General features: G+C 38.8%; 1 protein-coding gene across 1 annotated transcript in view; it reads right to left on the reverse strand.

Annotated features, from left to right (window-relative positions):
* The window catches only part of LOC308646287 (NBAS subunit of NRZ tethering complex-like), a gene marked incomplete at its 3' end in the record, with an annotated part of 80,258 nt that overhangs the window by 40,192 nt on the left and 25,374 nt on the right, over positions 1 to 14,692 (reverse strand). The window contains exons 4-7 of the mRNA XM_081289021.1: positions 12,902 to 13,015; positions 12,470 to 12,587; positions 589 to 665; positions 67 to 204 (exon numbers count right to left, since the gene is read on the reverse strand). Of these exons, the coding sequence (XP_081145147.1) occupies positions 67 to 204; positions 589 to 665; positions 12,470 to 12,587; positions 12,902 to 13,015 (447 nt within the window). The remainder of the gene's footprint in view (positions 1 to 66; positions 205 to 588; positions 666 to 12,469; positions 12,588 to 12,901; positions 13,016 to 14,692) is intronic.

Consider the following 14,692-nt stretch of genomic DNA (forward strand, 5'->3'; position numbering starts at 1 on the left):
ATGTTTTGACTATTCTAGGAATGCTTTAACTTTCTCATCAATAACATGGAAAACATGAGGACTCACCCTGTACAGCGGATGGCACTTGTCCCTGAAACATGGAGCCAGGCGGGCATAGATCTGCAGGCTGTAGTAATAGGCTGCCAGCTGGAGAGACAATGCCGAGTGGGACTGCTTTTCAAAGCACCTGTTAGCATCTAACACCTAGGAAGGGACAAGAAATAATTAACTCAGTTGAAAGAAAATTAAAGAGATCATTTAAATTGTTCCATTTCTAGTCACTGCCCTGGATTTTGATAAAGTTCTTATCCCACCAACTCCAACTGCTGGGCAACCTAACGTGATGATATGAAAACTCAGAAGGTACTATGAAGCAGATTCCATGCATGCAAAAGTTTATTTAAATATCAACACTTAAGCTACATTGTAGGATTCACTGTCTGGATACTGACTAGGGTCCTTTCAGCACCTAAGAAACACCAGAAGGAAATGGCATATTTATAAATGATTTTACTGATAAAAATCCCCAGTACAGATTTTCTGTTTACTCACTTTTAAGTACTTCTTTAATGGAAAAGGCAGGCTTACCTGTGGTAAGGCAAGGAGGTATGCAAGAGCCAAGGTCATGTCATTTGGCAAAGCATCACTTGCCAGCTGCAAAAGAACTAAATGCAGAGAAAAAAAAATGCATGATTGAGCTTGAGGATCCATAAGACATCCACAGTCACTAAGTGTCATGGTTTGAGCCCTAGTGATTGCAACAGATACTTAGTTTAGGAGGACTCTTTAAGACCTTTTATGAAAATCTATTCAGCACCATCTAAACAGATCACATAAACCCATTAGATAGCCAGGTACAGTAGTGCACATTTGTAATCCCAGCAGCTCGGGAGGCTGAGGCAGGAGGATTGCAAGTTCAAAGCCAGCTCAGCAAAAGAGGCACTAAGCAACTCAAGTGAGACCCTGTCTCTAAACAAAATACAAAATAGGGCTGGGGATGTGGCTCAGTAGCCAAGTGCTCCCGAGTTCAACCCCCCAGTGGGAGGGGGAGGGGGAAACATTGAATAGTAATCTTGCCTAACTGGAAACAAGTATGCCATCGGTCACTCAAACACCCAGAAATCCTGTCAGAGTGATTGTTGCAGTCTAAGTGTAAAGATGCCACTAAGTGTGGCAGTAAAGACCCAGGCCATGTTGTATGATTATGTACATTAAAGACAGCTACTATGGAGGGTTATGATATGAGTATAGTGCAGTTAAACAGCTCTGAGAATACAAATGATTACTATAACATGATTTTGTTCCTTCCAACAACACTTCTCTTCACACTCCACAAAAAGAACACCAGTCTTGTGCTTTGCTTACGAGTTTGTTGGTGTGGATTTTCCCTACCTGCTTATCATTTGGGTATAACTATAGGTAAAAATTTCAAAATACTGGAAATATTTACATAAAAAATTACAGTGGCCCTATAAAATATATGAGCATAGCATTTTAGAATTGTTAAACCTCATCTAGATCTTAAAGTTAATCTAGACAAAATTTGATGATTTAAACAATAATTAGGTTATGTAACAAGTATTTGCTTTGTGTCTGTGCAATTCTTTCCCAAACCCATAACTCCAGTCCAATCATGAGAAGAAAATCAGACAAAGCCAGATTGAGGCAAAATTCTTACAGGATGCCTGGCTGGTTTTCCTTGAGACTACTGAAGGCATGAAAAACAAAACTGAAAAGCCGTCATAGAACAAAGGCAACTGGGGAGATGAGACAAAGAAAAGCAGTGTAGTTCCCTGGATTGACTCCTGGAGCAGAAAGAGGACATTAATGGAAAAACTTGTGAAATCCAAAGAAGGGTGGCTCCAAGCACTCACCGAAGGCTTTTGTTCCCTCTGGAACCCTCTGTACCCAGGACTGTGGTACTCCTGCATGGAGGGGAGCAGGTTGCCTTCCTTCCCTTTCCAAACTTTCCCAACTCATTTCTCTCCCAAAGCACCTAGTTATGACTCTCACATCAGCGGGCAATGCAGTGTGCCAAGCCTTCCCCACCACTGCCACTCCCTTCATCCTTGAGCTCGCTTTTTACTGATAGAATTTTTATTTGGAAAAAAAAAAGTGTCACCAAACAATAACTCTGTAACTGTATCCCATAAGATAAATGAAAGAAAGAGCAATTGCAACAAAAGCATTCCAACAATCTTCTCTCAAGAGCCTGACAGCAGGACTATTCAACCTATTTCACCTAGTTTTTTTTTCCCACTTCCATCTTAATATTATTTAGATATTTTCCTTCTTCAAGCATAAAAACAGCCAGTTTTCAAAAAGTATATCTGAACCCATTTATCCAAATTAGGACCATCTCTTCAAAGGAGTCCCTATTTCAGGTAGCTGCTCTCCAGCTCCTACTGAACCTTCTTTCTCAGAGTTGTGGTTAGACCCAATCTCAGACCCACCTGGGAAATTAAGTTCCATTACTGACAATGTATTCATCATATCTTTTCTATTATCACATCAACTCAATTTTTCTACCAATTTTAATGTGTATATGGCAGTTTCTGAAAACCAAAGCACCCTCAAGGGATAGTCTGAAAAATATGCTAGAGAACCAACAAATTTCAAAATAAAACAACACAATGAAAAACAAAAGCAACACCCCCACCCCCCAAAAAAAAGCAATGAAGTAATGATGACACACAGAATAAATGTTTACAGGAGTTATTCTTAAAGGGAAGACTCCAAATACCTAAATTCCATCAAGATTACAGTTACACTACATCAAAACTACACTCACAAAATGGTCAAAAATATTCTTAAATATATATAAATGAACACAAAGTTTACAGCAAGCTAAGGAAGACAGGAAGAAAATTTCCAGGAGCTCAAACTCCTGACAAAAATCACCCTCAGAGAGCTGCCTAAAAGGGTCACTGTCACCAAGCAGTGAAAATACAAATGTTGTGTTCCCAGTCAATAACACCCATACAGACGTCATACACACAACTGTGTGAATCGTACCTTTCACTTTTCTATTTTATGATGCTTTGACCTGGAGAAGGTAATCCTGGAGGAAGTGCCCTCTCAGGGCGAATTGCTAGAGAGAATAAATAACTCTTCTGTGAGCAGTTTTGACATGGTAATCACTCTGAACCCTCCTCTAGGTAGTGTTTTATATTCCAGACAGCAATAATCTGTCCTAACACCTGGAGTAAGTACCAGTAAACCAGCTAGAGACTACCCCTGTAAGCTTAGAGATGCCCAAATTAGCCATCCTGTCCAATCAAACTTGCCCAAGCTTGTCTACCAGGCTAAACCCATTCCCTCCATGAAAACCACAATTGAGGCTTTCTGCATGCTTTCCCCTGGCTCCTTCTGCCTTTGACCCACACAGGTTTCCCCATGTGTAGTATTCCATGCCTCCTATTTTGGGAATTTTAGTATCAATCTCTTACATCTTAACAATCATTTCCATGCCTGTGTCTCCCCCCATAACTGAAGAAAAACAAAATCCCCAGCATTTTAGAACAACCACTCAGATAAAACCTATGAATACACAATGAATTTCTGGCCAACAAAATCAGGTAGAATGATATACCAGTGCTCCAGAGCAAAGGCCTGCCAGGAAGTAGAGATTGCCAGAGAAGTTCTCACTGTTCTTATGATCATGCCACAAAGAGTTCAGGCATGTGACTCAAAGTAGAAGGCATGAGTTCATTAGAAAGGACGGGAAAAGGGGACATGCTCGAGAGAGTGTATAGCAGACCTCTTTGGCCCTCATATTTTACTAGGGGGTTACAGGGGAGTTTTCAGAGAGTCCCCCTCAGGTCTACCTCTTGACTCTTGGCTGCCAGCTGTACAATAGCAGCGTTTCAGGTCCCCTGTGTGCATAACAACTCTAGGTCACTTTGGCCCACGCTGACCAGTTCTAATTAGAATCTGTTCTCATAGATTTCTTTGGTTAGAGAAAATTATCCCTATCTCCTTGAGTTCTGGGATCTAATCTGTGTAAGGGTTACAAAAGTACCCTCCACCCCACTCTTAAAGAATCACTTGTATGCTTATCATCATTTCGGGTCTGCATTTCTCTTTCAGATAACAGGGTGATTCCTAAGAAATGTAACATATCCTATTGACTTAAGGCAGGCAAGGATGTGGGCAATTTGTTTTTTAAAAGACAGTTATGTCAAGGGCTAGCACAATGGGCCCACTTCACAGAATTATTCCTTTAACCTTGTATTCCCAGAGCTCCAACTGTCTGTAACTATCACCAGGAGGAAAAAACATCTTCAGAACTATAAAGTCCTAAGATTTGAGTTTCAGCATTTGGAATGTTTTGGACATCAGAAGGTTATGTCATACACATATGGTATATTACATGACAATGTCATCAGAGTGATCTGGAAGAACCCAGTAATCAAAGACATTAATATTTCTGTTGCAAAATATTTAAACACTCACACTAAATAGGATAGGCAAAGGCTATGAATAGACTCAGATCAATTTAGTTCAAGTTTTGAGGCCACACAAGTTACAAAGATCCTACTGGTTTTCAGAGCACCTTGGATATTGGGTTTTGGCATTTTTTGCCTCATATGTAAATAAGGATTAAATGAGGGAAACACTTTAAAGTGCACATCAGCTCTCTAGCATGTAGACAACACCCAGTAGATTCCCTTCCTCCCTCCATAAACAAAAGACTTGAGAAAGCAAAAATTTTATTTAGGACACATCTGATTTGCCCCTGAAAATGACTGATAATAGGTTATTCCATTAACCACTACCACAGTGGTAACAATGGTAATTCTTCTATTTTATACAAATCATAATTACTAATGAATAAACAACTGCATTTAAGCAGGAAGATTACTTTCACTCAGAAGAGATGACAGGCTTAAAGAGTAACATGTGATTAACTGATGCAGTTCTGTTACTGCATTTATTGTTACTTTGTAATTGTTATTAAATTTATTGTTAGTTAGCAGCTTCTCACAAAGCATTCAACAATTATGTTAATTAGCTACTCCTCAAACATTGTCCGTGGAAGAAGTTGCGGTTTTCCGTGTGTGTGTGTTACATATATATTTAATACATAAGCATATATGTTTAGGACTGCATAAAAGAAAAATAATTCTTCCCTTGGAAACTAGCCATTCTAACAAATTCAGTAGAGCAGTGACCTGGATCATGATCTCTGACTATGCCTCATGGCTGCGTTTGCACTAAGAATTTCCCATGTAAAAGTACAGGTCAAGATTGCCCAGTTGCTATGGTGACACCCAGCCTGAGGAAACTGTGCAAAGGCACAGAGTTCTGTCAGTCGGGACCTTGAACTCAGATACCATCTCCTAGGGATGAAGAATTCTGAGCATAAAAAAATAACCCTAATGTCTCACCAGTGCTGTGTCCCTCAGTCTACCTGCTTTGCAGAAACTTTCCCAAAAATAACCTTTTGATGATAAAACCTATGTAATAAACGTACTGAGGTAGCTCTGGGTCACTGTTCCTCCATTAGAGTACAGTGTCCCACCTTTCTCTATATACATGATCATCTTTTCTCAATCCCCCATCACCCCTTGCAGATTTCTGGCTATGGCAGAGAGGTTGCAGCAACAGTCTCCTTTCTTTACCTGCTAAACTTTATAAATGAATGATCTGGCCCACTGTATCCACTACTATGACACTCATTCTTTTTCCAAGTCCTTCTGTCCCAAAATCCAATTGATATTGCTCCTAAAGGTTGCCAAACTCAGTGATCTTCCTCTTTTCTCACATGTCATTGGAGAACTAGACACTCTTAGATAGCTGCTCCTTGGGCTTCCAAAATATTAATTCTCCTGCACCTATGCTCAAGTAATCCTCTGTGTGTGGCCAGATCCTCTTGCTCCCCATACCCCATGCTTCTTTTCCTTTCCCCTCCCACTACAAGTGCTCACTGAGGGTATTCCATTGTTCTATCACTCTCTCTGGAGTCCCACTTAAGGTTTTCTCTCCTGCAGACCTCAACTACAGTCTTAACTTCTACAGCACCTTGGTCTATTTTCTCAGAATTTCTTTCTATATTTAATCCATCTCACAAGACCAACATTACCAATTATTTATTGGACATGGCTGCCACTCAAATTTTTCACAAATTCATCATTTTTTTGGGTGTGGTACTGTGGATTGAACTTAGCAGTGCTCTGCCACTGGAGCCACATTCCCAGCCCTTTTCATTTTTTTATTTTGTGACAGGGTCTCACTACATTGCGTAGGCTGAACTCAAACATGTGATGATACTCCTGCCTCACAGACCTGAGTCGCTGGAATTACAGGCTTGTGTCACTAGGCCTGACCCAGATTAATCATTCATTACCCAGTCTTTCAAATTCTTGAAATAGTGCACTGTGCTGTCCCAGCCAAGCTCAGATTCCAGAGTCATCTTGGACTTCTTCCTCTTCTCTGCTCCCAACATGCACAAATCCTGCTGAATCACTTCCAGAGAACTTACACACATACTTTCTATTTCCACTCCCACAGACTCAAGGTTAGCTTTTCATTGTTAATACAATGGACTCTTTAACAACCTCCCAACCTAACTCTATATAGTAACTTTGGTCTTTTTCCAATCCCCTTTTCACACAGCAGATCCATATTAATTTTAAAATTTCAAAAACTGTCATTCTCCAGCTTAAAACAAAACCAAACTCTTCACTAGTTTCCCATTCCCTAAAAAATAAAAGTAAATTTTATTATTTGTCATTTAAGGGTTCCATTAATATGAGACAAACAATTTGTGCTTTAAATTGCCACCGTCCCTACACTATGTGCCAAACAAATCAATCTGGTATCTAAGCTCTGCCTATGCTCATGTCTTTGCTGTATATAACAAGAACAAAATTATTAGAGAACAAAAATACCCATAAATTTGAAATATCTTCTCTGGTGAACCAGACACAAGATAGGTACTTTGTATGAATTAGCTTAAAAAATCCTCAAAGAACATTATCTTGAATTTTTAACATGAACTTGGAAACTTATGTAAATTGACCAAACTTAGAAAGGTAGTTCTGTGTTCTAACATGAAACAAGATATCAAAATAAGACTGGCATCTTTCCCTAGCAGTAGTTACCAGGATATTGACAATTCTTACACTATTATCATGAACAAATGTCCTTTTTATTTTTAATGTGTGTGAACAAATTCATAAGGTAAATTCCTAAAAACAGAATTACTGGATCATGCAATACACACAATTGTAATTTTCAGTCACTACCAAATGGCCATGTGTTCTTTAAATTTTCACTTCAAGCCTGCTGCTGGCTGGCAGAGTTCTCCACCTGAATATACCTGGGGTCCATTTCCCGAGAGACTCTTGACATCTATTTTAACCGCCTAAGCAACTTGGAGTATGTCCAGAATTCTTTGCACCAGGCAAGGCTTCATTCATAAATTGACTCCTTGGAAGTAATCCTAGGAAAAAAGGCATCTGGGCTTTCTATTCCTCTTCCTAGAAAACTACAACTCTGAGTTTAACCCACAGTCATCTGAGGAACCACAGTGACCAGAACAGTAACTATTTAAATGCTTCCATGACCAGGTTCTCTGTTTTAAAGAGCCCTCCTGCAAATGAAAAGTACAGACTTTTACTTTTATACTTTATAGTATTTAAAAAAAAAAAACAGGTGTCAGAAAGCACTGGGAGGTATCAAAAGAGACAGAAAATTTAAGATAGTTACCATTTGGAAGAATGACTGGCATTGTAAGTTTTCCATTTTTACAACTTCTGACCTGAGGGCAAGCCACTATCCATTCCATATTGGGCAAGTAAAATTCAAATAGAAAACCAGAGCCCAGAAAAATCACAACAGCTAGAAAGAAAGTAGTTAATAAAACTAAACAAATGCACAATCTTTGACTAAGCAATTCCATCCTAAAAGAAATAAAAGGATATGTTCACAAAACAGTGGTACCAGAGAGTGCAAAGCAGCTTTCATAACAGTTATGCTGCTACAATCCCAGCATCCTTAACAGAAAAGATAAACTCATTTATCTACAATGAAATACTACTCAGTAATTAAAAATGAAATATGCAAACACCTACTGATAGATGCAACATAGGTGAATTTAAAAATCTTTGTTTTACATAAAACACTACCTAAAGTCTAGAACAGTCAAAATTAACCTACATTGGGGAAAAATCGAAATGTGGGCTGACTTGTAGGGAGAATGGAATGGATGCTTACTAGGAAGAGTCCGTGATAGTAACAGGCTGCATCTTGATGGGGTGAGGAGTAGAAAGGTGCTATGGGAACTTAAATAGTCAAACAATTAAGATTTTTGTATTGCACTATTTATAAATTTTATCTCACATAAAAGTAATAAATATTAACTGATTAAAAACATGAAATAAATTAGATTTAGTGGGTGGGGAGGGGGTGGGAGTATAATACGTATAGTAAATACAAATTGTAGGATCTAAATGGAGGGTCTATGGGAGTTCAGTGTAGAATTTTTTCATCTTTTTTATGAATTCTAAATTTTAATAGAATGCAGAGAAAGAAAACTTATCTGATAACTGTCAAATGTTTAAGGTCTCTGCCTGTTATTTTTCCTTCTGAACAAGTTATATATATCTCTTCTCCAACACTGGGCCTGCTGAATTTCTGGCCACACTAAGTTCACAATGTTCCAGCTGCTCTAAGACATCAAATGTGCCACCCTCCACTTGACTCCCTAATCCTAATACAAATGCTGTTGAATTATCCCAGGGTATTTTTTTTTTCTCCCATACAAGGTCACAGACCTTTAATCTCTACAGCTGCATGCTAGGCCAGAGCCCTTCCCAACTAATAGATGAATGGTTAAAGAAAAACTGATGGGAGAATGAAGGCACAGGAGCCTCAGTCACTATTCTACCCTTGGGCATTTTATATATCACTCTTCAGTTCTACTGCATTTCCAACAAATATTTGATGTTATAAAATAGCCAAATACATGTGTTCTAGATGTATTAGTGTTATCAAAAGATAGTATATATGAAAATGCTTCCTAAATAATAAACCCAAATGTAAACAAAGGAGATAATTATTATGTTTTTCATTTTTTGGTAGTACTGGGGATTGAACCCAAGGACACTCTACCACTAAGCTATAACCCCAGCCCTTTTTATTTTTTGAGACAGGGTCTTGCTAAGTTACTGACGCTGGCCACAAATTTGTGAACTTCCTGGCTCAGTCTCTTGAATCACTGGGATTGCAGGCATGTGCCATTACACCTGGCCACAGATGATTACTAAAATCACCTGTATATTCACTATACATAGCATATTAATGGTATATATATATATAATATATATCTTCTTAATTCTGAAAATATTTTTTTTCTATTCAATAATACTTGACATTCTGGAAAATTCATTCACAGACTTGGATTTTTTTCCCTAAAGGAACATAAAAATCTGATTGTCAGGAAAAAGATAACTTGAAAAAACACAGAAGCACACAGAAAATTCCTGTACTCCCTTTAAGCTCCCACAGACCAAGAGGAGTACACATACCTGCATTCAGATTAACCAGGAGCACATGCTCAGCTCACTGGCCGAGCCCCCACAATACACACCCTGCTTACTCTCCTCACTGTGGAGAAACGTTTACTTTGCACCTATCACACAGAAAGTCCTCACAGGTCTGGCAGAAGTGTTACAAGCAGAAATGGTACTCAAGGATTAAGTCTCAGGTCGAAGAGACCAGAGATGTGAAAGACAATGTGTCTCTATGCTGCCAGGAAAGAGAGAAAGGATAGATGTTTGAAGAATGGACATATTATGGGTGGCGAGAATCGAATACCTTAAGTGAAACTATGGTTTCACAAATGGTCAGCCTGAGGTACTCTAAAAAATATTTGCTATGTAGGCTCAACTCTACGGATTGTGAAATGAATTATCTACAATGGACCCCAGGGTTTCAGTATTTCTTAAAAATTACCTAAGTGATTCTAATGTGTAACTAGGAGGAACTATTAGACGGGTTGGTCTTGAAAGAAAGGTAAAATCACATCTGGATTAACTGAATTGCACAGTTGTAGCAAAGAAGATTCGGGACTAACCTAAGCACAGGTACATAAGACTAGGCCCTGCCAAGACATCATAAGAGAACATGGTCCAGAACGGAACAACTGAGTTGTTAAGCCATTTAATGCATAAGGGAACTGAAATACAATAATAATTTTCTGTTTGAAATCCCTATAGCTTCCAGCAGAGGGCTCCATCAGAATGTTTAACTGATTGCCATTTGAGGCTTTGTATTTCTTCTCAGCCTACTTTCACCTCATTTCTTTGCTGTTTGCCCCACTCTATCAAGGTATTAGAATAATTTCCAAATCTCTGAAAAATCATATTGTTTTATCTTCCTTACTTAGTAAATTTTCCCGTTTGTAAAACATCCTCTTTCTCCCTCTTACCCATCTCGATTTCTATGCTTTCTCATCTACTTAACTCCTATTCAACCTTCCAAACCCAAGCCAAACATCACCTACACCTTACACCACCTCTTCCAGCTGTCAGATCTCCATAGTCCCAATGCCTGTCTCATCTGCCTGTCACAGCAAATACAAATGTATCTGTCTCCCCACCTCCACTGTAAGCCCTTTGAAAATAGGGGCAATGTCTTCCTCCACTTTATATCCCAAGTTCCTAGGACAGGGCCTAGAACCATTTCTTCAGTAAGCAACAGATACACTGTCAGCAAAGGAAGACAAGGGGAATCTCCTGACATTAAATACATTTTGTCTACCCCACACAGCTCCTCTTGAAACCTTGCTATCTACTTCATATTTCAAGATCATTTTAAAGCTTCATCATTAGTGATCAAGTACAACAAATATAGCCAAGTATTCTAAGGGCCCTATAGAAAGACGACCAATAACCAGAAATGTATGCCTGCCTGGGTATTATAATTAAATACTCTAAGCATTTTTCCAAAAACAGCTCTGGAAATTGCCAGAAAGCTTAATGAGAAGGGGAATCAGTTTCTAATCCGAGAAGGCATCCATTCTTTGACTTTTAACCACAGGTCCACAGGTCTGCCATTTTGTGAGGCACGCTTCTATACAAGGGATACTTGAATTCACAATAAGCAATTAGCAAGCTAAATAATATATAAAAATATTATATGGGCAATATGCAGACATACTGGCTATAGCTTCGGTCCCTGGCAATAGCCAGAATGTTGGCCAATGACAAATGACATTCCCATATCCAATCCATTATTTTCTTAAGGTTTCATATTCTATCTTTACAAACTATCTGTTATCAATTGTTTTCAGACCATGAGCCACTAACTTCATACAACATGAAGCAAGAAGTACTGACGAATAATTATGTGAATAAAGAGTTATGATACTACACTCTTCGTACGTATACTCAATATCAACTGTGAGGTATATCATGAATAATAGCTTTTTAGAGAAAAATGTGATAAACTATGTTATATACCCTGATTAAAGAATGATAGAAGGTAGAAAAACATTTCTCAGAAATGAAGAAAAATGGTATAGTTTATAAAAACCTCTGGTATTCTAAGGCTTCACATAGTATATGGGAAAGTGGTATTTGTGACTCCTCTTCCCAGGGGCATACAAATTTTGACTAAAGAAAATAATTACTTAAAAATAACTTATAGGCTAGGCATGGTGGTGTACACCTGTACATCTAATCCTAGTAGCTCGAGGCTGGGGCAGGAGGATCGCCAAGCTTAAAGTTAGCCTCAGTGACCTGATGAGACCCTGTCTCAAAAAATAAAAAGAGCTGGGGATGTGACTCAGTGGTTAAGTGCCCCTGGATCAAACAAACAAAATAATTGTAGTATCAGATTTTCAGGAAAACAGCAAGCTGTTCGACAAATAAGTGTTCTTGAATTTAATTTACATAGTAGTGTGCTAGTTAGCACTGCCAAGGCTCACTGGCAGTTAGAGGTGACCAGGAACACGGAGGTGGAAACTGAATAGGACTTCCAAGAAAAATATTTCTCCCTCCTCACCTCTTTCTTCCTCACTGACGGCCTGGAATACGGTGCTCCAGTGGCCTTTAAGGTACTTACCAAGATGGCAGAGCAGTGAGAGAGGTAACGGGAAGACTAAAGTCAAGAAAAGGTAGTAAGAAGGTTAACGAGGAAAAAGAGAACAACTGTCTTTGGTAAATTTACATACATTTCATTCTTTTACAAGAATTCTAGGTGGAAAGATATGCCACCGTGCAGAAAATGCTTGATATCAAATACAGATCCACATTTGATGAAGGATAAAAAGCCAAACCGAAATAAATATTGAGCACTGCATACCATACATGATGAGAACCATTTTACATAATCAGCAACCTAAAGATAGGAATTATACCTGTTTATCTTTTTAAAATTCTCAGTATGAACAAGTTATCCAGAAAACAGTAGGTTCTCAGTAAATGTCTGAAATAAATAAAACTAGAACATCCTTTCTTACCTTCTGTAGTTGGAAATACTTCTTCAGTTTTAGCCTCTGCCAGTTTCCCAGTTCTCAGCAGAACTTCCGCAAAGCTTTCTGCTGGGGCATGCTGGTAGGTGCCATAGGTCACTGCAGCCTAGACAAAAGCAGCAACTTCACCATTTAATAGGGTCTCTTCTAATTACACATTCTTAGAAATCACAGGGGAAGGAGTTTATGGCTTCTGCTGACCTGAATAATAATTTATCACTAATGCATATTATTGTATCTAACGTCTTAAATAGATTTTCATTTCATAGGTCATAATATATACAGAATGAATCATATAAAAGCAGTGAATAAGGAAAAATAAAGTCAAAGAAGTTTATTTTCAGGAAAATTTTAGTTTTTCTTTATACCATCTTCAATAGCTTGACAGTAAATCTGTTTTCTTAGGTTCACTGTCCTTACCCCATTGACAAAGGGATCAGAGATGACAGATTCATAAAAGGGATGACACCCTTGTTTTTCTAGATCTTCATTGGCTACAGTTCCAATTTGATAAGCACCACCAAATTCTTGCCCCTAAACAGAACAAAGTGAAGAACAGCAGGTTAAAAAGAGAGCAAAGAGGGGGAAGAGGGAGAGGGAGGGAGCAAGATGGCAGGGAGAAAAGGACAATTCCAGGAGAAATTCATCAGTGTGCTTTCTATGACCAAAAGAGGGCGTCAGAGTGACAGACACCAGCAGAGAATGTAATAACAACTACATTCCACAAGCAGCATTTCAACCCCTACCTACAGCGCCTCCTGATTTTCCTGGTCACTTTGACATCTATGAATCAGAAACACTCAAGTAATAAGTGCTATAAACACAGCAAGTTTTCAATATTACAGTCAGAATAACCATCATAAAACATCACTTTGTTCACATTGCTACCCTGCTCAAAAAAACCTTCAGTGACAAGGCAAATGGGCAACAGCATAAAAATCTGAACTATGTAGAACATTCAAGATCATCAAATGCTAATTAACATTAAAGTCTAACTCTTCACCTCAATCACACCACCCTGCTTAATGCAAAAAAAGGGGCCTCTGTGCCTTTCTTCCACTGTAAAGGGTCCCCCACAGCCTGGCTGCCTAGTGAGAATCTACCCTTCCTCCAGGTCCAGCTAAGACCCCACCCACTCTGCCTTAGTGGAGGAGTAAGACTTACAAAAGTGCCTCTTAACCCCAACTCCTTCTCGACCACCACTTTAAGACTGGAGCATCAACATTCCTGTTAGCAAATATTTTATTATTACTAATATAGTTGATTATGGTGGTTTTGCTCTCCTCAAATCAACATTAAAGCTCCTTACTGAAAGATCCAAGTAGAAGACATTCCTCCCAAGTTTACTGAACCCAGACCCTCTACCAAGTCCCATTGAGGGAAACAATGAAGCTGCTGGCAGTGGTCAGAATACAGCAGATGTTTAATAAAAATGCAGACTACAATCTGGGTTAAAGATCTGACCTAGGACATAAGCCTTCAAAACAGTGAACAGCTGAGAAAGGAAAATAATCATAATCCAGTGTGATGCATGAAGGGATAAGAGATTTACCCCAGAATCAAGTAAGTACAAAGCATCACAGTAAACAATATCTTTTTCATTTACCCAAGCATTTGGCTGATCATCCTTAGATTTTTCTCTTTCCTATACCCCACACACAGACCATCTGTAGGACCACAAAATATATCCCACCCACAGCAGTCCTCTCTCACCTCCTTCCTGGTACTCAGGTCTACGCCAGCATCATCTCTCACCCAGAGGACTGAACAAGAATCTCTCTCTGCTTCTGACTGCCAGCTCTCCACACAGCAGTTACATGAGCTCATTAAAAGTAAGGCTGGAGAACACAACTGCTTTGCCTCAATTTTCCATATGTTTTCCATATTATCCAGCATAAAATCCACACACTTATTATCACAGTCTACACAAGCTTTCAATGATGGGCCTCCACACCACCTACCTAATCTCTTTTCCCAGTTGTTCACAGTCCTCAAATTATACCTGCCTCTTTTAAGTTCTACAAAGACATCAAATAAGTCCCCCTGCGGGGGCTTTGCATTTGTTCTACTTGGCTCAATCATACTTCTGCTCAACCCGATTCTTTCCTGAGTAACTTAACTTCCCTCCCTAAATCAGAATTTTAATTCCTCGACATGACTCTTTATTCACTTACCTTGCTTATGAGTTACATTCATATACTTATAACCACC

The sequence above is a fragment of the Spermophilus citellus genome, assembly GCF_964194105.1.
Source record: "Spermophilus citellus genome assembly, chromosome: 1".
NCBI classification, from domain to species: Eukaryota; Metazoa; Chordata; class Mammalia; order Rodentia; family Sciuridae; genus Spermophilus; species Spermophilus citellus.